The 27,756-nt window shown below is 41.3% G+C and overlaps 1 protein-coding gene and 1 non-coding gene across 2 annotated transcripts in view; one reads left to right on the top strand and one right to left on the bottom strand.

The window, feature by feature from the left end:
• GMDS (GDP-mannose 4,6-dehydratase) overlaps window positions 1–27,756 on the bottom strand; it is a 685,335-nt gene that overhangs the window by 161,640 nt on the left and 495,939 nt on the right. The window contains exon 8 of the mRNA XM_075531631.1: window positions 3,698–3,816. Within this exon, the coding sequence (XP_075387746.1) occupies window positions 3,698–3,816 (119 nt within the window). The remainder of the gene's footprint in view (window positions 1–3,697; window positions 3,817–27,756) is intronic.
• Window positions 7,887–7,947, top strand: LOC142438312 (U7 small nuclear RNA). The gene has a single exon (XR_012782711.1). It is a non-coding gene; the product is annotated as a U7 small nuclear RNA (small nuclear RNA).

Raw genomic sequence — 27,756 nt, 5'->3', positions numbered from 1 at the left:
TCTGCCATATGAAATCAAACAAGCAATCAAAATGCACTGACAATTACTGGAGATTGGAATGTGAAAGTTGGATACACAGAAGGATTGATAGTTGGAGACTAAGACGTTGGAGAGAGAAACAATGCTAGAGATCCGATAGCAGAATTGTATCAGACCAGCTTATTCATTGGAAATACATTTGAAATAGCATAAATAGGGACTATAAGAGGTGATAAAGAGTTAGAGTCTATGAAATAAACAGTGGGAGTTCTACCCTGTCCCACAGGGTCACCGGGAGTCAGAATTGACTTGATGTCAGTGAGTTTGGTGTTTTATAGGATTGATTTCCCTGGTGTGTTTTTCTTTAGCTTCTCATTAGCATTTTGGATAATTTTCTGTTATCGATTTATAATTTAATATCCTTTAGTCACAAAACATGCTGCTATGAGTTCTACTCTGAAGATTTCTAAAGACATTTTACGGCACAGGATATGATCTATCTGGGTGAATGGTTCCTGAGTGCGCCACAGAAATGCAGATTTTGCTGTGGCTGGATGTGAGTTTGTATGTTCTATAAACGCCAATTCGTGTCCAGTAGGCTGATTCTCGGTTCTACCAGTTACTGAGAGTCATGTTGACGTTTCCAACTCTAACAATGTATTTGTCTATTTCTTTCCTCGGCTGTGTTTTGAAGTTATTGTAACTTCATGTACATGTACATGTGTGAGGTCACTAACAAAATTCATGAAAAAATTAAATTGAAAGACAAGGAATTTTTCTGTGTATTTTAAAAGCCCTCTCATATTAAACATTGCATGCCATCATGATGAAATTACCCCTTTGTCCTCATAAACACACTTACACATTCCCTATAAGTTCTGAAGTTTACCATATATACTCGAGGAGAAGTTGAGTTTTTCAGCACATTTTTAATGCAGGTTTGTGGTAAAACTAAGTGCCTTGGCTGATATCTGGGTCCGCTTATGTTTGAGTATACAGGGTCCTTTGTCGCAAATCAACATAGCAAATCAACATTGCTTCTTATAATTAGTTTTTGCATGATTACTTCTGCCATCTTCTTACTTTTACAATCTAGACAGTATATTGCTTTTCAAAAGATCCCATCTGATATCTCCCTTTTTAAATATCTAAAACTTTAACAAATAAGGGAAATGTCAGCATACTGACTATGTGTTTTCTAGCTGTTCCATCGGTCATTTGCTCATCCCCCCTCCCTTTCCTGCTTGATTTATTTCAGATCTCACTTTACCTCTGTGATTGGCCTACTATGATACTTCTGTTTTTGTTTTGTTTTGCGTGGTTTTTCTAGAATTTATGTTTAGTGTGAACTTTAACTGAATGCAGCTTATCTCCATTTGATTTCATGCCGATTCCCATTTAATGCTAGACTCTTACAACAACATAATGCTGACATCCTTCCATTCCCCCCGTGTTTTTACTGCTGTTGTCACACGTCTTACTTGTTTATATTAGAAACTCTATGGTATCTTGTCATTACTTTCGCTGTAAATAGTTAATTTACAGAAACTTAATATTAAGGAAATTTTAAAGTGCAGAAAACACTTTTTAAATTTCACACCACAGCAGCCATTTCCCTTGTGCTTCGTTTCTTTGCATAAATCCAAGTTTTTAACTGGCATCGTTTGCTTTCTGCCGAACATTTCCCAGCAAGAAATCCTCTCAGCTTTTGCTTGTCTGAAAACAATCTCTAATTCAGCTCTATTTTATATCATTTCTCTCAACAGTGTGAAGGTGTGGTTTCACTGTTTTCTGCCTTACATAGCTTCTGTCAAGAAATGCTCTTATATTGGTTTTTCTCTGTGCATGCTTTATTTATTCCCCATTGCCCACCCTGGCTGCATTTCAAATCATGTTTACCGTGTACCTTCAGTCATTTGACCGGTTGTGTCCTGGTGTGATTTTCTTTATGTTTGTTTACTCGGGTTGGGGCTTATACACCTGTTCGATCTGCGGTTTCATCATTTCCACCAACTTTGAAGGAAACAACAATAACAAAAAGCCATCATGCGCTCTTTCATCTGCGCCTCCTTCGACTGCCCTAGCCGCTCAATCTGCTGGAACGCTAATCACACACATGCGGAGTTTTCAAAAAGTCATAGAAAATTCCACAGCTTTTCATTTCGTTTCCCACAAACTTTTTGAAGCCCCCTCATATGTTAGAATGGTTTTCATTATCACCCAGGTCAGTGAGATACGTAAAACAATTCACTGTGAGTATGCACACAATCGCAACTACATTTAGTCTACTAATTGTTGACTGACTACTGAATAATACCAACAGTGTTTCAGCGTGCGGCGATTTCATTATCGCCCTTTGAAGGACGTCCACAGCTCTGAATGGCAGGCCGTTGTGTCCAGTCTGATCTTTCTGAGGCTTTCCTTCCGATGATGTTGGCCTAACTCTAAAATGTAGTCTTTAACCTAAGAGCTACCTTATTCCAGAGGCCTTTGGGAATCTGTTCTGAACTTTCTCGAATAACCAAGCCCTCTTCATTATGGCTGGCTGGAAACAGAATGCATTCCGGTCTTGGGTGAGTTCTAAAAATCATTCAGTTCCTAGTTCCCACGTGGTTCCTTCTTCACATTTGTGGCATTTCCCCTTATACCCTCCATTTCAGCATTTTGCAGACTCAAGAGGACCCCATGCAAGTGTCTGAGTCACTTTTTCCTTGTGGATCACATTTTTTCCAGAAGTTGCTTCACCTTGAACTCGGCTCTCTGCCTCTTCCCCGCAGACAGGCAGCTGTCCTCTGCCTGGCTCTCCCTGTCCGGCACACAGGTGAGGACGTGCTCCGTGAAGGAAGCCTGGGTGACTGCCGAGCTCCCCTGAGCTGTGTTCTCTCTCCAAAGGATCACAGGCCAACACTGCCTGCTGTCCACAGAGGAGTATACGATTTGCTTAATTTTCTAGTTTGTTAAGCGAGAAGGTGAAGGTCTGGTTTCTGCCACACCATCATGTTTAGAAGTGGAAGTCCCTTCTCATGTTTTAAAGAAGACTCTTCAGTTTAGAACAAAGTACCCACCGCAAATCTTTCAAATATTCCAGGTCAAATCTCAACATGTCTAGAATAATGGCGAGTAAATGCAGCGCGTGGTTATAAAAGGGATCGTTTGGTTCAGCTGACAGAGCTCAAAGGAGAGCCAAGGAGTAGTGGTAGCAGTTTATCAACATGAATTCCTTGCTTTTGATGGCTGTCTTGTGTGGTTGCGTAAGAGAATGACATTTTTGGGGGGTAGCAACCACACAAGAAGTTTTCAGGGTGACAGGGCATCAGGTCAACAGGTATGCGAAAAAGAAGATTCTCTGGGATGGATCTGAAACTTTTTTCCTTAGAACTTTGAGGATTTTTTTTTTAACTTAAAAAAAGATCAAGTGTTAAAAAGGATTGCTTAACACTATAACATTGATCTCAAAATTTCACCAGTAAAAGGAAGAGTAATCATCGTAAAATCACAGCAAAAGACATGGTGAGAAACATGTGGTGTAAAGTTGATGTTGGTTGTAGCGAAGAACAAAGTTCCTATTCCCTATAGAAACCCCCTCGGTTCCTTTATCAGAGAGTCAAGGCAAAAAATAACATCAAGGCAGGATAACAGGCATACCTCCAAACTCGCCACAGAAACCAGCCTGCACAAGTCTGCTGAAGAACCATAAATCTGTCTTGGCCATACTCACACAATGGTTTTTCCAATGTGCAGAAATGATTTCTCTACAAATTCCCGGACACTGTGGACTTCCCCGGTGGCAATGACAAAGTCCTCTGGCTCATCGTTCTGTAACATCAGCCACATAGCCTACAGCGGGGGGAAAAGGGTCAGGAGAAGGCAAAGTGAAGTCATAGTAAGTGACTACTTTGGACATACAATGTTACCAAATGCACATTTTGAACATACACAGCTAGACGGTGAATTAATCCAGTATCCCAACTGTATCAGTTTTCAAACTGTTCTGTGCATCAAAACTACATGGGGCGCTTCTTAGTATAGATTTCTGAGTCACAGCTGTAATAGAGGTTCTCGTTCAGGAGAACATGTCTTAGGATTGACTGACGTTTATTTATCTACTGTGGTGAAACAGACATAGGAAAACACTTGCCAATTAAACATTTTAGAACGTGACATGGGTGACAATCTCCATGCTGTGCAGTCATTGCCACCATCCTCCTATTCACCCTTCTGTTCAGTACATGAACGAAGTGCCCCAGGAATCTACTTTTCACTTACTACGTAGATTTCACTTAGGTAGGTAGGAAATTACACTGAGAACAGTCTGCGGGACATAATTTCTTATCCTTTGAGAAGAAAAACAGTTTCAATGTGTTTTGGAATTATCCTTCAGTTTATAGATAGAAGAACTATCTAGAAAAACAAGAGCCATTATTTTTAGGCAGATTTTATTCTCAAACCTATTAACCCACTGCTTTGAGTCATTTCTGATTTATAGCAACTCTATACAGGGTTTCCAAGTCTGTACATCTTTATGGGAGCAGACAGCCTCATTTTTCTCTCCCAGAGTGGCTGATGGGTTTGAACCACCAACCTTGCAGGTAGCTGCGACTGCCTAACCTGTAGAATCACCAAGGCTTTTGGAGCTGCTAATTACAAGGTCAGTGGTTCAAGTCCACCAGCCATTCTTAAGGAAAAAGATGAGGCTGTCTGGATTGTTAAGAGTCAGAGTCAATTAAAAGGCCGTGGGAAAGAAGAGATGAGGCAGACAGAGTGGCTCAGTGGTAACAGTTTCATGTCAGTTAACTGATGACGAAAGAATTTTGGGTACGGGATAACTTTATATGACTGAAATATCAGCCATAGTATTTTGTGATCAATCAGAGATCATGGTTAATAAATATAGACACATTACTTTAACATTTTATACTTATTACAATTGAGCTTCATTATTCATGAATTCTGTTGTTGAGAATCTGTCTATTTCCTAAAGTTTACCTATAACCCCCCAAATCAACACTGGCACTTTGGTGGCAAACATTCCTAGACAAATGCAGAGAAGTGGACTCCCTGGGAGACATAGCAGCTGACAAGACACCTGGAACTACTTTAGTGCCCTGAGCCGGACAAGCCACATGGATGCAACCAGACCTCTGAAGCCAGAGAAGCCACAAAGAGACCCCTGCCAGCGCTGAGATGCTTACAACGCCACTGGACCCAGACTTTCTACCCACTGACTTGTGATCATTCTGCGTTCGGCATCATTGCATGTGTTTCATGAGTCTGAAGAGGACTTTATAGATTGGTAGCGGACATATAGGCTAATATCCGACTTATGGCCCTGGACTGGACTGGGTGGGGATGTTTTCTTAATGTACAATTGCTCTTGTATCTAAACCTCTTGCTTACACACACACACACACACACACACACACACACAAATGCAGAGAAGTGAAAACGCCGACTTGCCCAACCTTCACCTTCTCAGCTGAGACTGAGCAAAGAGACACTCTGCCGCCTTGCTTCAGTTCTCAGCCTTCTATGGCCTTTCCATGGCTTACTTAACGCTATGTTTTCCATAGTTTGGTGCTTTCTGGTGGTACTTTCAAGGATTAGAATGGCTCCCAAATGCTAGAAGGTCCCGAAATGTTAGAAGGTTCTGGTAAGCCTTTTAGAGAAAATGTGTGGTGCAGAAGCTTGAATGTTAGTAAATATAGTTCATGTTAATGAATCAAAAATCTATATTAAACAAGGGCTCCCTAAACAAAAACAGATATGAAACAAGGTTTTATATTGATTGGCTGAATGCGAACAGTGGCTGAGAAACTCTATAATACCATATTTCCCCTAGAAGCTATAATTCAGCATTTGCTAATTCAGTGTTCATTACAGTTGTATAGGATATAACTTTCATACATACCAATAATTGAGTGTATATTAATGATAACAAAGAGCTCGATCGATTTTAAAAAGGCACAAAATGCCGAGTACTCTCTGTATGGGGATAATCCTGTCAGCAGAAGGGGCATTCAGTAGCAGTGTGGCTCCCTGAGGCCAGAGCTGCTAGACACCCTGATTGAGAGGCTGTGTGGGGCTGAAGTCAGATCCCGTGCCCAGCTCAGGAGATGGCAGTTGAAAGAACGTGAACTATTAGCCGTTGAAGCTCTTCAGAAAGATGGTTTGTTAATACATGTACTAGCAGAGGCCTGTGAGGGAACAGCTTGCTCTGTTCTGTGACCAGTCTGTCTTTGAACATGCAGTCCTTCAGTCTGCTATTCTCTCTCTAACCTCTCCCTCTAGATTCAGCGCAACTGTTCCAACCTAGTCACTGGCATGGATCCATACCATCTCACATGGTTGCCCTGGTAACCCAGGGCCAGCCTTCCCTGGGCTCGAACCTGTGCTTTCCCATCAAGGCACCAATCTTTCCCACCTAAGCTAACCCTACTATTCAAATCGGGTGTGTGTGAAAGCATGTGTGTGTGTGTACACACACATACATACATACACATTTTAGCTTTCATCAAATACTTTAAATATATTTAGGAAAAATGAAATTGTGCTTCTGGCAAGAATTTCTACAAGAATATTTTTCCAGGGGATTAGATGTAACAAGGTAAATACATTTCAATGCATTTCACTGAAATTTCTCTTCTAAAAATAACATTTCCAATAGATCTTTCAGGACCTCTCAGATTATTTTATAGCGTTTGAAGCAATTGGTTGTGCTCAAGGAGCCTCAAATAATAATCATATTAGTTGTCAGGTGAAAAAGAAAGCAAGAGCTGGCTATAAACAAAAGGAGACGCGGTGCTTACTGGTTCGCGGCGGGTGAGTTTTAAACACTGGCCACAAGTTCCCTGTGCTTGTTTTGCTTCCTCTGGTGGCATCTGGGATGGAGGAGCTTCTCACTTTCACAAGAGTGAGTGCTACGACGCTGCTCTTTTCCATCAGACTATCTGTGGCCTCTGACCTATCAATTTCTAGGCATTTCCTGTGAAGTTCATACTGGAGCAGACTCCAGTCTGGGAATGGGAAGGGAAAGAATATACAACTCTAGACTTATATTTGTTATTACTGCATAGTTTACTGGCTTTCATGGAGAAAAGGGGCTTTGTGTGACTCTCCACTGAGTATGCGGAATGGTCACTGACTGGTCAATGATGAACAGGTGACATTCTGCGTGAGAAGAGAAGTGATTTGGTGCTCTGGCGTGATAATGGGTTAGTAATTTGCCACCCAGCCACGGCCGAGTGTATCCCATTGTGATGCTAGATCATGTCCAGGACACAAAGGCTGCAGTGTGAGAGGTCCTGGCGAGTCACCTCTGTATACAGCTGCACACGTTGATCCGGTCCATTTATTCTCTGATGGATGGCACAACTGAGGCAAAAGTTCACCAGCTCTCACCTTCCTGTTCACAGACGGAACCACATGACCCATGACACAGCCAGGCCACAGTCTCGGATAAAATCACCACCTGGCTTTGGCTTCTGACTTACAGAAACAATTTTGAGGTTACATGTTTTAAGCGTCTCTTTGTCTTCCTACATTCTTTGAGCAGTCTCTTATGATTATGATTGACTTACATGTTTCCTCATCTTACTCACTTTCAGTCCTGACCTGGTCACCAGTGCAAATGAAAAAGAAAAAAAAAAGTCTCCCTTGCTTTTCATCCATCCCACAGGGAGAAAAGGAAGTCAGTTAAGAACTATACCAAGGGTTGAGATTCTTCAGCATGAAAACATTCCTTAATGTCAAAAAACAGTGCAGTTTCAAATAATCTCTCGCATGCATTTTGCTTTGGAGGCAAATTAAATTTAAGGGAACTCTGCCTCCATACACTTCCATTTAAAGGTGCAGCAAGTCTAGATGGGCATACCCACACCAAATCTGCTGCCAGAGAATTGATGCTAATTCAGTGTTACAGCTCTTTTAGAATTTGTCTAGCAGGTTTTCTGGTTTTCCTGTAAAACCCCCACACACCAGTAAAACAGTTATTTAACAGTAAAAAAAAAAAGAATTGATGCTAATTCATAGCAACATTGGATGAGTGAAGTACTAGTTAAATAGGGACCTGTCGATGTAAGTCATACGATCTATCTAATCCACAAATCCAAGCATAAGAACCAAATAAAACTTTAATTTAACATTTCAAACATACATAGCTTTCTCCCACAAGGACTATTCCGCTATTCAAATGACCAACATGGTGGTGGAGCAGCAGACCGCCATGGCAGGTCATTCCAGTCCCCTTTCCTGGCTTGGGGGCCGTTCAGAGCTGGGCCAGTGAAGGAGAACACCCAAAGTACATCAGCGCAGCCAACTACCAACACCTGATTCCGCGCATGCCTTTTGGGGTGTGATATGTGTTTGTCTTAACAACCTCAATGCTACAATTGCTTCCACTTCACTATTAACCTCCGGTTCAGTATCCAGCCACAAGCACTGATTAACTGAGCTGTCATCCATGAATAACAAGATGTGTTAATCAAGGTTATGTTTAACCACATTTATTTGACGGGCACTTTTTTAGCCTAGTGCTTCTGTGCTTTCTGTCCTTCGGTCATCAAAAAGTAGTGATTTAGAAACAGGACTCTATTTCAGGGGAGAAAGTCTGTGAAATAATTCTAGAAAAAAAGCATTAGGACTTGAGCAACTGGAAATTTAAAATTCACAGAAAAGATGCCAAGCACGGACTCGTTCTTTTACATTTCATCCATAAGTGTTGGTGAGTAGCTGCTTTTGTGATGGGCCTGGTACTTTCCGTTTGGGCCAGGACTTCCAGTAGCTGTGTGCTAGGTCAGGTGTGAGTGCTTTGTGGAATCTACATAGGTAGGTTAAAGGTCAGTCTGGGAGACTCATTTCTACTCTCAGATAGTGTATCAAATTATCCAATTTAACTATATATAAAGAAAATAAAACTAAAATAGAGTCTGTGATCCTCCCAATGTATCACTATTGCTCATACTGTGGGATAGGAATCCCTCCTATTAAGAGTCCTTCAGACATCTTAAAGATATAAAGTTATGGAACCAAAAGGCTACTTAGACAACCAATGAATGAGAGCATAAAAAAACTATCTATATGAGATCAAACAGGCAATATTTGTCCAAAATCAAAGAGAAGAAGGAAAGCAAGGGCAGGGAACCGGCTGGATGGAAATGGGAAGACAAGTTAGAAATGGGGAGACTGCAAAAACAACAACAACAAACAAAGCAGACACAACTCCCCTGAGGAACCCCCCAACAGATCTCAGGCTAGGAGGCAGGGCAGTTCCCAGAAGCCCCCAGGACCAGTGAGGAAATAGCCATAAAGGTCAGCAGACAGACCAGGAATTCTCTATGTTTTTTTTTGTTGTTTCGGCTAGTTTCCCTACCCCACCCCCTTTTTTGTTTTTTCTCTTTTTATTCCAACTTTTGCTTTCTTTTTGTTTTGTCTCATCTCTGTTATTGTTGTTTTGCCTATCAATATGAGATAGGCATAAGAAGCAAGTCCAAGGAGAAAGTAACAGGATTGAAGGTTCTAGAGGGACATGTGGGTTCGGGGGAGGGGGGGCAGGGCAGGCGAGAGAAAGGAGTGGTGAGCAAACAAAGCCCTAGACAGGGGAACAACTAGGGTATTAAAATCAACACAAGAAGGATGTAGAGATCCTGGGGGCAACAGCAATCTAGCTGAGCAACAGCAATCTAGCTGAGAGGAATTACTAAGAGACAGAAGAAAGGTAAGCATGATGGTGGAGCAGGAGGAAGGTAAAGGAAAGATCTAGGAAGCAAAGCTATGGATAGAGGTATAAACATAGTTGTGCACATATGTAAATACATTGATCCATAGTAATAGAAGTATTGGCCTATGTACATATATTAATATGGAAATACACTGAAGTAGTGGACAGACTTTGGGCCTCTGCTCAAGCCCTCCCTCAACACAAGAAAACTTTGTTCTAACAACTTTGCATTCTGTGATGCTCACCTTCCCAACGTGATCGCTGAAGACAAAAGAGGGTGCATAAGCAAATGTGATGAAGAGAGCTGATGGTGCCCAGCTATCAAAAGATATAGCATCTGGGTTCTTAAAGGATTGAAGTTAAACAAGCGGCCATCTAGCAGAGAAGCAACAAGCCACATGGAAGAAGCACACCTGCAGGTATGATCATGAGGTGTCGATGGAATCAAATAACAGGCACCAGAAGACCCCAAACAAAACAAAATCCATATTGTTGAGAATGAGGGTGGTTGGAGCAGAGACTCCAAACCCATCTCTAGACAATAGGACATCCCCTCACAGAAGGGTCACAAGGAAGGGATGGGTCAACCAGGGGGCAGTATAGCACCGATGAAACACACAATATTCCTCTGGTTCTTTGAGGTTTCCTCGCCCCCCACTATCATGACTCTAGTCTTGTCTTTCAGTTCTGGCTAGACTGGAACATGTACACTGGTACAGATAAGAACTCAGGACACAGTGCATCCAGGTCAGATACAACACTCAGGAACAGAGATGGGAGTAACCATGATACCAGGAGTGTAGAGAGAAGTTGGAGGGGAGGAAGGGAGGACCGAGAACCCAATTACAATGATTGATGCATAATCCCCCCAGGGGGGCAGTGAATAACAGAAATGTGGGTGAAGGGAGACAGCAGTTGGTGTAAGATATGAAAACAATAATAATATAATTTATCAAGTGGTCACAAGGGTGGGAGGGAGGAAGGGAAAAAAGAGAACCTGATATCAAGGGCTCAAATAAAAAGTAAATGTTCAGAAAATGATGATGGCAACATATGTACAACTATTCTTGATATAATTGATGTATGGGAATGTTAGAAGAGCTGCAAGAGCCCCCAATAAAATGATTTTTAAAAATGGGAAGACTGCTGACACATTGCAGGGTTGACAAAATAATGCCGTGAAACTATTTGTGTACGAATTGTTGAAAGGGAAATAATTGGCCATGTAAACTTTTACCAAACACGGTAAGATGCTGCTCCCAACAAAAGTCTATATGAGACCAAAAGGTTAACAAGGTGAAGATGAGAAGAGAAAGGATGAAGGCGGGGAAATTAAAGTAGTGAAAATGCATCAGCCAGATACAGTTAGTGAGCATACTGACACACTGTCAAAACTACAAGTAATCTCATTGAAAAACTTGTATAGAAATGGACAAATTGGAACCTTATTGCATTGTGTACTTTCTAAAAAAAATGTTACTTTGAAAAGTTATTTACTTATTCTTCTTCGACTATACTTCTATGCTTTTTCTTTTAAAGGTATACCACTTATACATTTGTTGTATCGCGTATATTCTCTATATATCTTTGCCTATCTAATCAGTCTTTTCCATATCATTTTATGTGCTTTCTTCCTCCGACCAGATTTTTTTCAATAGCATTTACTTTAGTCTTTTTTCAGTAATTGCCTTCAATTTCTGCAATGATTTGATCAGCTTGCTTGTTTCCGTATCTTTTCTGATTACTGATGGCTTGTTTGTTTGTTTTTTTAAATCTCTTTCTGATATTTAAGTTAGGGGTCAACAAATTCTCTTAAAAGGCTACATAGTAAACATTTTAGGCATCTAAGCCACATGCTTTATTTCACAACTATTCAACACTGCTGTTGTAACATCATAATCATCATAGACACTATAGAAATAAATGGGCATGGATGTGTTCCCCCCCACCCAGAAAGACAAAGACAAAAGCAAAAAGTTCATAGATTGGAACGTCCACTCTTTCCTTGTGGCACACCAACTGAATGAAAACATGCTGCCTTTATTATCTTTGAATCAATGAAGACTAATTATTTGAGCTCCAGCTATGTATTTATTTTAATAATGCTTCTCATGATATGTGCTGCCTGTCTGTTTTGCTTATGCTTTCCCCCCCTCTTGTACAACTTTCCCTTCTCATCTCCTTAGAATCTTACACAGTGCCTTTCTAATTATTAAGATGCGAATGTGGCTGCCTATTTGAAGAGTCATATGAAGAGAAGCAAAGAAGCAAACGGAATGTAGTCTGCAACTTCAATTCAGCCTTCTCTCAAAGACCTCTCATCAAATTCACAATATCGATTCCATGGCTGCCCTCAGCTTTTACCATTTGATTAGTCAGTGGGGTTCACTGACTATCAAATAAGTCATAGAACCATGGGCAATATCACTTCTCCTCCTCTTTCATAATGTCTCTCAGGAGGTTAATCTGCAGACAATAAAATTCATTCTTCTTGAAAGCTGATGGTGACTGGCTATCAAAAGATATAGCATCTGGGGTCTTAAAGGCTTGAAGATATACAAGCGGCCATCTAGCTCAGAAGCAACAAAATCCACATGGAAGAAGCACACTATCCTGTGTGACCATGAGGTGTCGAAGAGATCAGGTATCAAGCATCAAAGAACATAAAATCATATCATTGTAAGAGTGGAGATTCAAAGCCCATGTGTAGGCAACTGGACACCCCCTTACTGAAGGGTTGAAGGGAAGAGACGAGCCAGTCAGGGTGCAGGTGAGCAACGATGGAACACACAACTTTCCTCTAGTTCTTAAGTGCTTCCTCACCCCACTATCATGATCCCAATTCTATCTTACAAATCTGGCTGGACTGGAGGATGTACACTGGTACAAAATGGAACTGGAAACACAGGGAATCCAGGACAGATGACCCCTTTAGGACCAGTGGTGAGAGTGGTGATACCTGAAGGGTGAAGGGAGGTGGGGTAGAAAGGTGGAACTGATTACAAAGATCTGAGTTGTATGAGCCCCTAATAAAATGTAAAAAAAGAAAAGAGGAGGAAAAAAAGAGAAAAGAATTAGGGCAAAGAATGTACAGATGTGCTTTATACAATTGATGTATGTATATGTATGGATTGTGATAAGAGTTGTATGAGCCCCTAATAAAATGTTTAAAAAAAAAAGATCTACATATAACCTCCTCCCTGGGAGATGGGCAACAGAAGAGTGGGTGAAGGGAAACGTCAGACAGTGTAAGATATGACAAAATTATAATGATTTGTAAATTATCAAGGGGTAAATGGCGGAGGAGGGAGCCAGGAGGGAGGGGGAAAGTGAGAAGCTGATATCAAGGGCGCAAGTAGAAAGCAAATGTTTTGAGAATGATGATGGCAACAAATGTACAAATTTGCTCAACACAATGGATGTATGTATGGATTGTGATAAGAATTGTAATGAGCCCCCAATAAAATGATTTTAAAAATTTATTCTTTCAGTACCATCATCCTTGCTATTCTGCAGTCTAGATCAGGGTCTCTAAAAGGAAATTTTCTCTTTGTGTTACATAATTTGTGGGCCCTTCAGAACTGAGAATTAACTTGCGAAATTTCTATAACCTGTATTGATGTTTCTGCCACCATCCTGCCCTTATATTTCATGGTATGTGCCTCAAGTTCTTAAGGTTTCATGCAATGGCCACTTCATTGTTACAATGAGGATGATGCATTACTTTTCTCTATATTTTATTCTTTTACTTAAAGGTTTCTAAAGGCTTTATAGGAGAGGTGGTTGAGTAGGATGTCTTTACTTAGACATTTCACAGTGAAATATCTCTTCATTTTCATAGTATAGTATCTAAAAAATGAGGATTAACCTTGCATAACTTGCTGGATATTCTGCTTAGCAGTTTATTCTGAGAAAATAAAAAAAATAATTATTTTAAGTAACGATGTGTACACTTGTGACATGTTGTCATGGTAAATAATGCATGAAATAATGTTAAAGAAAAATGCATGCAGAAATATGGGATGTTTCACATTACAGGTACTGCTAAATATACTATCTCCAAACTTGATATCATACGCCTTTTTGCTACTCATGATTCTGCAAGCCAGGGATTTGGGTAGGGCTTAGTGAAGATGGCTCATCTTTACCCCTTGGCTATGGGAGCCAAGGTGGCCTCCCCCACTGATCTGAGACGTTGATGTTGGGGTACCTCAGTTCTGCACGTAGCATTCTCCTTCGCTTGGTCTTCCATCATTCACTTATCCAACCCAAGATTCTTCCCACGGTAGCTGCTTCCATTAAGGAAGCCACAGTATAAACTCAGTTTCATAAAGCCTAGGCATAAAAGGTACCCTATGTTTCTCGCTCTGCACATTCATGGTTATAGGATCAGCCGAAATCCAATGTAAAATGAACAGACTTTACTTATCTATCGGAAGAATGGTAAAAGCACACTGCAAACGGTCATGGGAGGGGCTGTGGCAGGCATAATTAGAAACAGTCTACCATCGAATTACCCTGGGTTGGAGAAATAGCAGCAGTGGGATGGCTATATTTTTCTATAAAATAAGCATGATTGTTTCAGTCCGTAGTTTTACTGTAAAGCCCTGCCCTCGACATTGTGCAATAATATACAACTAGGTGCAGACTAGGGAGGCTTCAGAAAGCTTGAGGAAAAGTGAAATGAAAAGATAATGGAATTTTCCCACAAACTTTTTGAAGTCCCCCCATAGGAGGGAAAAAAAATAACTCACAGAGGAACACTTGAAATATGGGAACTCACTTTCAGGTCCCATCATTACTGTCAGAACATTCTTACCAGAAGTGGTTGTTTCCTGGGGCACACCCAGCCACCTACCTCAGCCAGGTGTCTCCAATTACTCGCTCCCACTCACAGACCCAGGTAAGCCATTGTAGAAGTAGTTCCTGGCTCAGCAGGAACAATATCAAAGCTCTGAGGACGCAGCAGGAAGTTTCTTTACCTTCATAATCACTTGATTGTCAGTCTCCTTGCTCAAGGTTCCTGGCCCTGCTGCCTAAACCTGTTTCTGGGAAGCCAGCTCTGGTCTTTCGATTGACTGTATCCTTCCAGCCTGTTCTGACCACCTGATTCTGCCCGGTGCTGTGACTTGGACCTTTGGAATCCAATATCTTGGCCACTTCTTGGCTCCTGGTACTAGCCTTGCAATTTATCTCTCAGTTTCAGTGTTTGTAACCATTGTTACCAGTAAATAAAAAACTGTGCATGCCAGAATACATGCATTAAGGTAGATGCTGGTAGGATTTACAAGATTAGTATAAATAATTCTATTTGATAGCTGCAAACATGATCTTATATTTTTTAAATATCCAAAATAAACTTTAAACTCACTACCACGGAGTCAATTCTGACTCATAGTGACTATAATAGTAGAACTGCCCCCATGAGTCTGTGACACTCTAAATCGTTATGGGAATAGAAAGCTGCATCTTTCTCCTGAGGAGTAGCTGGTGGTTTCAAACTGCTGACCTTATAGTTTGCAGCCCAACTTGTAACCCACTACTCTACCAGGATTCCCTAATCTGCACAGTAGGTTAAAAAACATAAAAGGTGATGCTAATTTTAATATACTTTATTTAACCGAAAATAAGTAGTATCATTTCACTCCACACATATTTCACTATACAAAGTCACATAAAATATTGGTAAAGATATATTTTGCATTCCTTTTATGTTCTATATTTTCAAAATCCAGTGTGCATTTTGCACTTAGAATACTTCTTACTTTCAGAGTCGTCACATTTCCAGTGCCCAGTGGTCCCCATGATTCACAGCTACCCTATTAGTACTGCTCTAAGAAGTTCACTTCATGCTAAGGAAGGCCTCCTGTCTACCTGGCTCTGTGACGCACTACACTAATCTTATTTGTTCAAGTTGTCAGGCGATCCTGCTGGGACCCCTCATCTTCTCTACAGTACAACTGGGGGGAAACTCCCCTCCCTTCCCTCTTGGTAATTGTTGCTAACTCCTGACTTTCTCTGGGGCGATGAGCTCATCAGTGATGACAACTAGGAGAGCGAGCGAAACGCTGTACAACTATCTCCTAATTTATGATCATTTGACATTTGAATACCAGCCTCATTCATATATAAACGGACAGTCATGCCACACACCCTTTTCCTCAATTGGACGATCTGAGGAGCAAATACGTTGAGAGGCAATTATGGGTATGTTGAAACGAAGGCAGAGGTTCTCAAATTTCAGTTTCCCTTAGAAATATCTGGAATGTCAGACACAGATTGCTGACTCTCTCTTGTGCCAGAGTTTCTGATAGAGTCGGCCTGGGGTGGGGCCCAAGGATCTTCATTTCTAACAAGCTTGCCAGGTGATGCTGCTGCTGGTGGTCTGAAACCTCATGGTGAGAACTTTTGCCGAACCGCAGTGTAGGCTTCAAGTCAGACGATATGATTTTAGATGGTCCGTACTACTTCCTGTGTATCTTCTGTCAAGTGACTTAATATTCCAGTGCCTTGGTGTTATTATCCGTAAAATGAGAATAATAACAGTCCCTACCTCATAGGGTTGTCTTCAGGATTAGCTTAGTTAATATATGTAAAGTGCTTGGACCAGTGCTTGCGACATAATACATACTCAAGAACTATTAGTTACCAAGATGATGACAGTCATGATTATGCGGCTTGATGTAGAGTTCTTGGTGCCTGGGAGAATCGAGTTTGTCTTCCTGATGAATCGCTTGCACCCATATAAGGCATGGGGAGGGGTTCCCTGGGTGGGGTGAATTTACTCCTGATTCTGTTAGTCACAGCCGTAGAATTTTATAGCTGGAAGGGGCCTCAGAGATGATCTAGTTCAATTAAGCTCATTTCAAAGATGAAGCAATTGAAATAGGAGTCCTCTAAAGTCACACACTCCTAATTGGGCAGTGCCAGCAGGAGAACATTGACTCATTTTCTAGCATTCTTTCAATTGCACTATAATAAGAGGTATTTCCTAAAGAAACTCTGTTACACACGATGGCCGTGGGGAGTCTCCTACAGTTCTGTGGGCTAGGGGACCTACTTGATCAGGGAATAAATATTAATTTGGTGCCGGCCACACCCAAGGCACTGTGGCAGTCTGGAACTATACTAGGTAGAGAAGAGAAAAACCAGGTGGGCCTGATACCTGCCTAATGAACTGATACCTGCCTAATGAACACTGTCCACAGGGTCACACAGCCCTAAACACCTAGCATGGGATTTAAGAAAGAACTTCTGAAACTATGCCTGGTCGTAGTCAGAAGACAAGACTTTCAATTTCCTTTCTAAAACCTCCCTCCTAAGAAAAATTACTCCAGCCCACAGCTATTGTTGAAGGTGAATCAACGCAGTTACATACACCAACCAAGTGGCTACTTCCTGGGGTTTCCCTTGATACCTCATTAGCATAGATGTTGGGCTAATCAGATCCTCACCAAGGCCTTCAGTGAGAGACACAGGGATAGTGCTGAGCACTGCAGCTGTAAGATGCTGCACTGGGTCAGCGCAGGCCACTCTGGGAGTTTCACTGTGGAGCAGGCCATGAGGGGAGCTCTTCGGGCACGAGAGCAAGAACAGAGAGATGATGCTGCCCTAGGAGGAATGAGGGAGAGACAGACAGAAGACAGCATTTGTGACCTCCCACGTTCTCTGAAGCAGCCACGCTTCTCACGAGAAATCTCTTTGCATTTGAATGTGCTTGAGTTGTGGCAGCATACTCAGAGGAGAACAGCTGAGCCCCGAACAAGACACACTGACCTTTAGTCAGCCTGTAAGTCTGTAGAGCCAGTCGTACAGGGGACCCTGTATTCAGTGCTAAAGAGGCCGTGCTGTTGCCGTTAGTTGCCTTTGGGGGATTTTGACTCAGTGACATTTTGTGTACAAAGCCGAACTGCTCCACAAGGTTCTCAGGGTGGGCTACTTTGGAAGCAAATTGGCGGGGTCTATTTCCCAGGCACATCTGGGTGGGTTCAAACTTCCAACTCTCTGGTTAACAGTGCAGTCAGTACTCAACCATCTGCACCATCAAGGAATTCACGAGCAGTTAATACCAAGCATTATGACCTCAGCATCAAGGAGGAAAGACAGCCAGCTCTACACCCAACCAGTAACCAAAGATTAGGCCAGGCTTTAGGGATAAACACTGATGCGAAATGATCAGCAGGAGCACAGAGGAGGAGACCCTAAACTCAGGCCAGAGGAGAAGAAGAGTGTCTGAAAAATCTCTTAAGTATGCGATGATTTCCCATAACTACTGTGGAGACAGCAGTGAGCAGAGGTGTCAACTTTGGAACTAGAAAGTCTGAGGACCCCTCAACGCATTCATTTTGACTCATTTAAATCTTTCCCTTTAGAATATATCAGTTCACAACACTGAGATCTTCAGTTTAAAGGACTCATACTCAGTGTCTGGGCTTGAAGGTAAAAAAGCAGACATCTAGTCCAGAAGCATCGAAGCCCACATGGAAGAAGCACACCAGCCTGTGTGACCAGGAGGTGTAGAAGGGACCAGGTATCAGACATTAAAGAACAAAAAATCATATTGTGTGCTCACCTTTCTGATACGATTGCTGAAGACAAATGTGTGCAAAAGCAAATGTGGTGAAGAAAGCTGATGGTGCCCCGCTATAAAAAAATATAGCATCTGGGGTCTTAAAGGCTTGAAAATAAACAAGCAGCCATCTAGCTCAGAAGCAACAAGGCCCACATGGAAGAAGCACACCAGCCTGTGTGAATACAGTGTCAAAGGGATCAGGTATCAGACATTAAAGAACAAAAACATCATATCATTGTAAATGAGGGGAAGTGTAGAATGGAGACCCAAAGCCCATCTGTAGGCAACTGGACACCCTCTCAGGGTCTCAGGGAGGAGATGAACCAGTCAGGGTACAGGGTAGTAACGATGGAACATAAAACTTTCCTCTAGTTCTTAAATGTTTCCTCCCCCCACTATCATGATCCCAATTCTATCTTACAAATCTGGCTAGATCAGAGGATGCACATTGGCACAGATAGGAACTGGAAACACAGGAAATCCAAGACAGATGACTCCTTCAGGACCAGTGATGAGAGTGGCGATACCTGGAGGGCGAAGAAAAGGTGGGGTGGAAAGGGAGAACCAATTACAAGGATCTACATAAAACCTCCTCCCTGGGGGATGGACAACAGAAAAGTGGGTGAAGGGAGGCATCGGTCAGTGTAAGATATGACAAAATAAGAATAATTTCTAAATTATCAAGGGTTCATGAGGGAAGGGGGAGCGGGGAGGGAGGGAGAAAAAGGAGCTGATATTAAGGGCTCAAGTAGGAAACAAATGTTTTGAGAGTGATGATGGCAACAAATGTACAAAGGTGCTTGATACAATGGATGCATGTATAGATTGTAAGAATTGTACAAGTTCCCAATAAAAAGATTAAAAAAATAAAATAGAATAAAATTAGAGTAAATCATTCATCTAATTTTTTTTTTGGGGGGGTGGACATGTTTTTTTCTTTTCTGCTGTCTGTCCCCCAGGGAGGGGGTTATAGATAGATCATTGTGATCAGTTCCCCCTTTCTCTCCCACCTTACCCTTCCCCTACTCTCATATTGGTCTTGAAGGGTTTATCTGTCCTGGACACCTGTGTTTCCAGCTCTTATCTATACCAGTGTACATCCTTTGGTTTAGCCGGATTTTTCAAGTAGAATTGGGATCATGATAGTGGGGTCGGGGTGGGGGGAACGAAGCATTAAAGAACTAGAAGAGAGTTGTATGCTTCATTGGTGCTATACTGCACCCTGATTGGCTTATCTCCTCACCGTGACCCTTCCATAAGGAGATGTCCAGTTGCCCACAGATAGGCTTTGGGTCTCTATTCTGCACTCACCCTCATTCACAGCTATATGATTTTTTGTTCTTTGAAGCCTGGTACCTGATCCTATTGATACTTCATGATCACACAGGCAGGTGTGCTTCTTCCATGTGGGCTTTGTTGCTTCTGTTTATGGCTGCTTGTTTATCTTCAAGCCCTTAAGACCCTATATCTTTTGATAGCCGGGCCTCATCAGCTTTCTTCACCACATTTGCTCATGCACCCACTTTGTCTTCAGCAATCATGTTGGGAAGGTGAGCATCACGTCCATCCAATTTTAGGTGGCTAAATTTAAAATTAGGCCTATATCAACAGTACATAAAGTTTACTTTTCTGAGGGGTCAAATGATTCTTATTCACTTGTTCTTATCTACAATTGTAATATTTCTGTTATCATGATTTTTCCTAGATGTGAAGTTTACAATATCCTTGGTAACACAGATAGAAAGGGGGTAAAATTTAAGAAAAGTAGTTAGCAGACAGACTAGCATTTATTTAATATTTTAATGCCCTACTCACTATATTAAGGTATGTATTATCTGGACAGACCTGTGTCTGACATTGTCAGTGAATATTATTGCAAATTTGAGTTGTTTGTAAAAATAATGTACAGTCACATAAGGATGTATTCTGTACAAGTGAACACTCTATGTATTGTGATATGTAGTTTGCCAACACTTGTTCAATCAGCCTCTCTCAATAGTGTTTTAAAATTTGTACCATGAGCAAATCAATGACACTATAAACAGAATGTCCTTATGCTCCAGGGTGATGACTGATAAGATTCTCTACCATAAATTTTAAGGATGTCTCTAAGGTGAACAAAAGACAGATAAAAAACAAATTCGGGGCTAGATTTTGGACTTGCACCTAATCCTAGGTCCAATCTAAGATTTATGACCCCGTTCATAAATCACCCTCATGAAGAGAACACAGCAGATATGGATGCTATCACAAAGTGGGGGAAAGAAATCAGAGGATGACTGGCTATCAGAAATAATAGCATCTGGGGTCTTAAAGACTTGTTTTGAAACAAGCAGTCATCTAAGTGAGATATCAACTAAGCCCACGTGGACAAAGAGCACCAACATCTGTGATCCCAGGATTGTAAATTATAAAATCCAAATCGGAAGGAGGAGATAGCATCAAAGCTTAAATTGGTGTGCAGAAGGCTGTGGGTGACAGTGGGAACTCAAAATACATTTACAGGATTTACACAGGGAATACGGCAAGCTTCTGGTAATTTCTCTCTAACCCTAATTAAGGGATGGGAATAACTTCGTTATCAGTCAGAGAATACTGGAGAGACAACTATAGTGGACTAAAATGATAACTTTGACTCGAATGGTTAAAATTTTGTCACTTGATCTCCCTTCTGATACATTTTGAGCTTGATCTGTTTGGTTTTTTTTAATTTTCTGGGTTTTTTATTCATATTGGGGTTTATCTCTATTGTATTTTGTCATTGCTGGTAGCCTTCTTGACTCTCTACTATGTGTTTTTCTACATTTTGTGGTAGATGAAACCCAGGACAGGTGGATCTATAGCGATAACAACTAGAATTCCTGTGGGGTATGCCAGAGGAGGTTGTGGGTAAGGGGGAGCTGATATCAAAGTGTTCAAGAAGGGAGAAACTTTAAAAAACTTATTCTTGTAACAATTGTACGACACTGTTTGATTTGATTAAACTATGGAATGGCATGGTATCTGGAAAGAAAGAAAGAAAAATATATTGTAACAGTAGTATTTGAGCCTAGTGAAATAAGATAAAATCAGTTTTACAATACAAAAAGGTAACAATAAAGAGACAACCTCTACTTTAACAAGAATATCATCATACTATTAAAATAATAAACAGGAAAAGAGTCTTTGTATTAATGGCAAAAAAGATGAAAACCAGCATCAGATGGATGGATAAATAAATGATGGTACATACACAGTGAAGTCATATAAACTGCTAAAGATGAATGAAAATCCACAGAAACACCATGACATGGATGAAGCTAGAGGACATGTTGCTGAGTGAAATAAGTTCATTACAAAGTTACAATTATTATTTGAGACTATTATTATAAAGAGTCAAGAAAAGTTTTAGACACAGAAAGAAGCATTCTGTAATTGTTACCAGAAATGGGAGGGGAAGACGGGGTAAATCACTATCTGGAAAGTAGAGACACAGTAAAGGGGTGAAGGAAAAGACCATCTGCAGTGAGAAGGGGCACAAGAGCAAAATGCACAAAGGCAAATGTATTGTATACAATAGAAACAGCAAACAATATCTCTGAGTAGATACACAGGTAGATGTGTAAACTGAACAAATAAGGGAAAGCAAATGGGAATACACCGTGAATATATAAAGGTTTGGCAGAGGTTATTGCTACACATGTATTTTTACCTCTAGTAAATATATCCAAGGCTATTATAACGCATATAAGGGATAAAATTCGGAAACACTTAGCTTTAACCAAACACCTTGAGGGAATGATACACTGGGCTTAGGGACTTAGGAGCAGCGTCCTGAGAGACTCAATCAACAGGCATAATCTCGTTCACAGAGACAATGTTCTACAGCCTACGTTGGTAGGTAGGAATGGGGTCTTAAAGGCTTGTGAATAGCTTAACTGAGATGCAGCTCTCTTTGCATGCTTCGGGAGCCACGTGCGGCTCTTTGTTACATATGTGTGGTTCTAAAATAAAAGGGCAAAAATGCATACATATTATTGATAAGGGTGATTTTATTTGTTGGTAAATATATATATATTTATGGCTCTCAAATAATTTTTAAGTTGTTACGAGCAACAGGATTGGCTCTTCTTTCTCAAAAGTTTGCTGACCCCTAGTCTGGAGGAAACATGAACAAAGAACTTCAAAGATTCAAGGAAACAATTGGTCCAAAGGACTAAGGGGCCCAGAGAACCACAGCTCCACTACATGGAGACTAGGAGAAGTAGCTCGTGCCTCGCGGATCGGGATGACAAGAGAACCCCGGACAGAGCAGGAGGAAAAGAAGTTGAATAAGACTCAAAACCAAGATAAAGAAGACTGAGTGGTCTAATAGAGATTCATAGATGCCCAAGACAGCAGCCCTTAGATGCCTTTCAAGCCTGGGACTCAACCCACATCCAGGGTTCAATTTTCAGCCAAGCAAAGGACAGACCTGGAAAGTGAGCATAAGTAAGCACATATGTAGACCACACCCCTCAGAATGATCAGCCATACGAGACCAAAAGGGCAATGTTTGCCCCAAAAGAAGGTTCAGGAGATGTGAATGAACAAGAAAAACGGACGAGATAAAGGAGAAGCCCAAGAAGGAAAGGTAAGCATGCTGTTTATGCGGAGGGCAATTACAATCAAGCTCACAAACAAAACGTGTCTACCTTGTTGAACAGAAAAACGCGCTCTGTAAACTTTCACCCAAGCACCAATAAAAACAAACAAAAGACCCCTTGTATTCCCTCGATTTAAAAGGAGAGCTTTTAAAATGCCAATTACTGTACAAACACACGGGTTTTAAAATTTAACTCTATCTAATGCCAGATGAACTATGGTGCTGGGAAAGAACACTGGAAGTACCATGGACTGCCAAAAGAATTTCAAACACCTGTCGCAGAAGAAGTACAGCCAGGATGCTCCTTAGAAGCCCAAACTGGCGAGGCTTCGTCTCACGTACTTTGGATATGGTGTCAGGAGAGACCGGTTCCTGGAGGACATCGTGCTTGGTAAAGCAGCCAGGCAGCGTTCAAGAGGAAGACCGTCAGTGACGTGCTTTAACACAGTGGCGGCATCAAGGAGCTCAAACGGAAGATCAATTAGGCGGAGGTCTCAGGACCAGGCAGTGGCTCGTCCTATTGTCCACAGGGTTGCTATGAGTTCCCACCAACTCGACAGGAACGAACCACCACCACCAAGCTGGCTGAAGTGCCATGGGACTTTACAAGTAGAAGAACTGGCTGATGATAAATATAGTAATATTTTCAAAATATGTGAAAATTATAAGACTCCAGAAAAATCATTTAAAACATCTTTAGGGAAAATAAAGCCAAATTGCTAGACTCTGGAGAGGGAACATATACTTTGTTAGGGAACATACTTTTCTGTAGTCTGACATGGATTGATGAGTGCTTAAGATTCATTTTGAACTGTGAAAGTTGTCTACTCCTACAGACGTCCATAAGTAATGTCATCTCGGCAGTACTAAAGGTCAAGTTCCAAGGAGCAGCCTTTTCTGTTAATACAACACAACATTTTTCACATTCATGTGAATGAACAATGTCTTCACTGTTTTTCTAGACACTAATTTAGTGTTGTATTTTTTTGCTTGTGTCAATGAGTGTCAAAATATTGTTCTTTTAATACATGAAAGTATTTGCATAGAGCTTTATTACTGATCTCTCGATGTTAGCCAGAGGCAAAGTAAAACAGAGGCTCTTCAGTTGGGAAATCTCACTAGCAATGAAATGCAAGAGTCTTTAAAATATTCTGCTTTTCTGCCAATTTTTTTTCAAGTACACAATGGTTTATTTACCCTGTAATTGGTAAAATTAAAAGCAATGTCTGAGAAAACAAAAGTTTACTCCAAGTGTAAGCCACAAAGGTTCTATTCCGCACACACATGCACACACACACATATACACGCACATGCCCGCACATGCGCAAATGAAAAAGTGTGCAAGGAGGAACACAAAAATGTTGGAGGAAGTTTAAGATCTTGACATGAATTAAAAGACAATACAGGACAAATTCCTTACAGAAAAGCCAAGAAAGCCATTGAGAAAACAGTGTGTTTCAACAAGGAACCCAGAAACCATGGACAGCTTTTACTGAGTTACCCCTTTCTGCATCATCTTATCAATAAAGGTTCCACTGTGATTGTTTGCATTTATTCCCATTACTAAGAACCACCTAGAGCCCCACACCACTCCCTAATTGTGTGCCTTTTCACAACCAAGGAGTCCACAACCAGATATATGACACAGTTTTAATTCTCTTCTTTTCCCTTGCTAAGCCTCATTATCTTGCCATTTTAATACTGCCCCAAAAGACAAATGCCCTTTTCATAGAGGAGGTAGACTCGGCTGACAGATTACTCACGACGAAACTGCAGGGCTGTACCCAGGCTGCGGTCAGAAAGGCGCAGTCCCAGCGCTCCCTGCCAGCGGAGCGGGCGAAGGCCCTGCTCTCACCACAAGAAGCCAGACCAGACTTTCAAGTCAAGTGCTGGCTTGTCCACACCGAAGTTAATCAGCGATGGAATCACTATCACAATGTCCGTATTGATCACACAATGTCCGTGATGCAACCCTTGGCATGGAAAGGATTTGTGCTTCATTCTTGAAGGGAAACAGAACACTGAGAGTGGGGTTTACTAAAAGGTAGATAGATGTTCACCTTGTGATTTTAACCTTCTTAGGGAGATGTGGAATGTGCTGGCTTTCAGAAGGAAGAATGCTAAACCCAGCATGGTAATATACCGGTTGGTTGGATTGTTGGAGAACATGAGTGTTTCCGTTTCATTGCATTCATTAAAAGATTTTTTTTTTTTAGGAATCCACAAACTGATAAACTTCACACCTACATTTTGACTGCATTCCCCTAATTTTTTGTTTTGTTTTGAGAAATTGGAAAAATAAATACATCTACACCCACTGTCATGGAAGGGATCTTAATTCCTCGTGGCCCCAAAGGACAGAGCAGAATCACCATTTGTGTGATCAAGGATGTAAACCTTTCTGGGAACAGAAAGCCTCATTTTTTTTCTTGAAGCGAGTCTGGCAGTTTTAACTGCTGACCTCAGTCAGCAGCCAAGGCCTCTTACCAACCTCCCCCATCCTTTGTTGTGAGGCGGATTTACCCCCAAATCCCACTGCCATCCAAAGTATTCTAACTCACACTACTTAATGTTGATAATCTAGCTTTAAACTAAATGCTATTTAAAGACCAGCTATTGAGCCTTCTCTGTAGTACTCAAAAATTAATTTTAAAATGGCAATTTTAAACTTCTAATAAGTAATAGGTAAAAGATAATATGCTTTCAGCATTTGAAAATGAGCTGGGAAGTACATGTGATAATCACATTTCCTGCTCAGTCTATGCTGGATCTTTAGTTCTTGTTTCTATGACATCGTATGGAAATCACAGAGTGAGATGCAAAGGTAGGTGAGGGTCCTGCATGTACTTTGGGTGATATGGACCCCTGGACCATGCATAGATGTGATATTAAAATAAGGCATCTTTAACACTAGGCTAGCTCCACAATTCTAATGTGTCCTTTAAAATGTATCTCTTTAATAAAGCTGAAAAAGGAAAATTCAGTTCACAGTCCCAGGAAAGGATAATGCAAATGAATTCGGTCTTTAAGAAAACTATGCGTGAAGTCCGTTCTCCAAGGTCCCAGCGTCTCCCAGAGAGGAACCTGACTGCGCTGAACTTACACTCTGGTCAAGGCTGTTGCGCCCATGTGGACAGAGAGTAAGGCTCTTGTTAGCCAAGAGGACGTCTTAAGGATACCGACACGACAGCAGTACAATTACTCTTTCCCTCCTTTCTTTATCCCCCTACATGTGTGGCTGACTCCAAAAACAAAAGAGAGGGAAAACTCAAGGATCGTGTTTCTCACAGCTACATGGGCTGTAAGTTTGTTCTCAGAGGAACAATGGGACGTCTCATTCGCGGTGGTGGTTTCACGAGCTCCACAGCGACACGGCAACCATTTCTTGCTTTGTATGACTCATTTGCCTCCCACTCAATGTTAGATTAGTTCAACATTTGGGTAGGACCATGAGCAACAGGACAATGGAGGACTGCCCCAGCTTGGGGGAGGGGGGAGGTGTGCCCCTCCCTTGGAGGGAAGGGTGCTACCTGCTGAGACTCAGATGCTGTGGGCACTTTCCTACCTCTGTGGAGGGTCTGCCAGGAAAGAGAGTGCCACAGAAATACCTCTTCCTGGTCCTGCTTAACGTCTCATTGCGCCATTGAACCCCGAGGTTAAGCATGAAGCAAAAAATATTTTTTCTTTTTTTAACGATCTGGTTCCCAGCAGTAAAAACAATGCCGGTAGCCTAGGAGCCTTTCTGTGTCCGCATGTGCACTTTTCTACAAGAGGGGAGCACAGCTGTTTTAAAGCCAGGGAAGGGTTGGTGTGAGAGGCAGTATGAGAACACGTCGTCAAAACAAAAAGCCCGTGTGTGTGAGCTGAGGGAAGAACAGATGCAAGAGACAAAGCCTTGTGGTGTTCACTGCTCTTTCCAGATGAAGTCTTCTAAGGGGGCGTGTGCCATGCTCAGGGGCAGAGTTGGTGTGATGTAGGCTCCACACTGTTGGGGGAAGAACTTGCACTGAGCTCCCTGCACTCTGGACTTGGCCACTGAATAGCCTTGTCACTTCAGACAAGATATCCTATTTATTGAAGCCTTGGAATTTTTTTTGACACAGGCTTACAGGGTTTTAGGTCTTCCATTAGATAATATATCAAAAATGCTTTTTGATCTATTACATTTATAAAATCTTACAGCTGCCAAGAGAATAGTATTTCTGGTGAACATTTTTGGGTGAGGGCCTAGATCAGTACTCTATAGCTATCATCAAGATATGATGTGATAATTCCGGGACTGCTATCCTACTCCACATAAAAACACAACTTTTTTCCCGGAATACTCATGAAAAAAAAAATTCTAGGATTGAACTGGGGTTTCAGCATTTTCAGCCCCAAAGAGTTCTGATTTCAGCCCCATATAGGTCTAACTTATTCCAGTTTTGAAAGAACATAAAAATCCTGAGGATTTACATATTTGTTTTAAATGTGGATTTTTGAAGTTCTAAGAAAATATAAAGGAATATATTTTAGAGGAGCTTAAACTGTTTTTCTGAACAGTGTTATTACTTATTGTTAAATAATACTCCTCTGCCAATCATGTTCCTAAATGGTTGACAAAGTTTTTTCCAACATGGCATTTTAATGAAGGGTGGGGGAAAAAAAGACATAAAACACACAAACAGAGTCTGAACTTAGAAACGATCAGCGGTTTAAACATCTGGAAACTAAATGCAACAAGAAGGTAAGGGAGAGAGGAGGCGAAAGAGAGCGACAGACGGATTGACAGACAGAGTGCATATAGCAAGCACAAACACTAAATAACCTTTAAAAACAGATCCATCACTGGAGAATGGAGCTGTGTTCTATCTTAAGCTGAAAGCA

This window comes from Tenrec ecaudatus, chromosome 1 (genome assembly GCF_050624435.1).
Source record: "Tenrec ecaudatus isolate mTenEca1 chromosome 1, mTenEca1.hap1, whole genome shotgun sequence".
NCBI lineage: Eukaryota > Metazoa > Chordata > Mammalia > Afrosoricida > Tenrecidae > Tenrec > Tenrec ecaudatus.
This window is presented reverse-complemented; position numbering and strand designations above follow the sequence as displayed.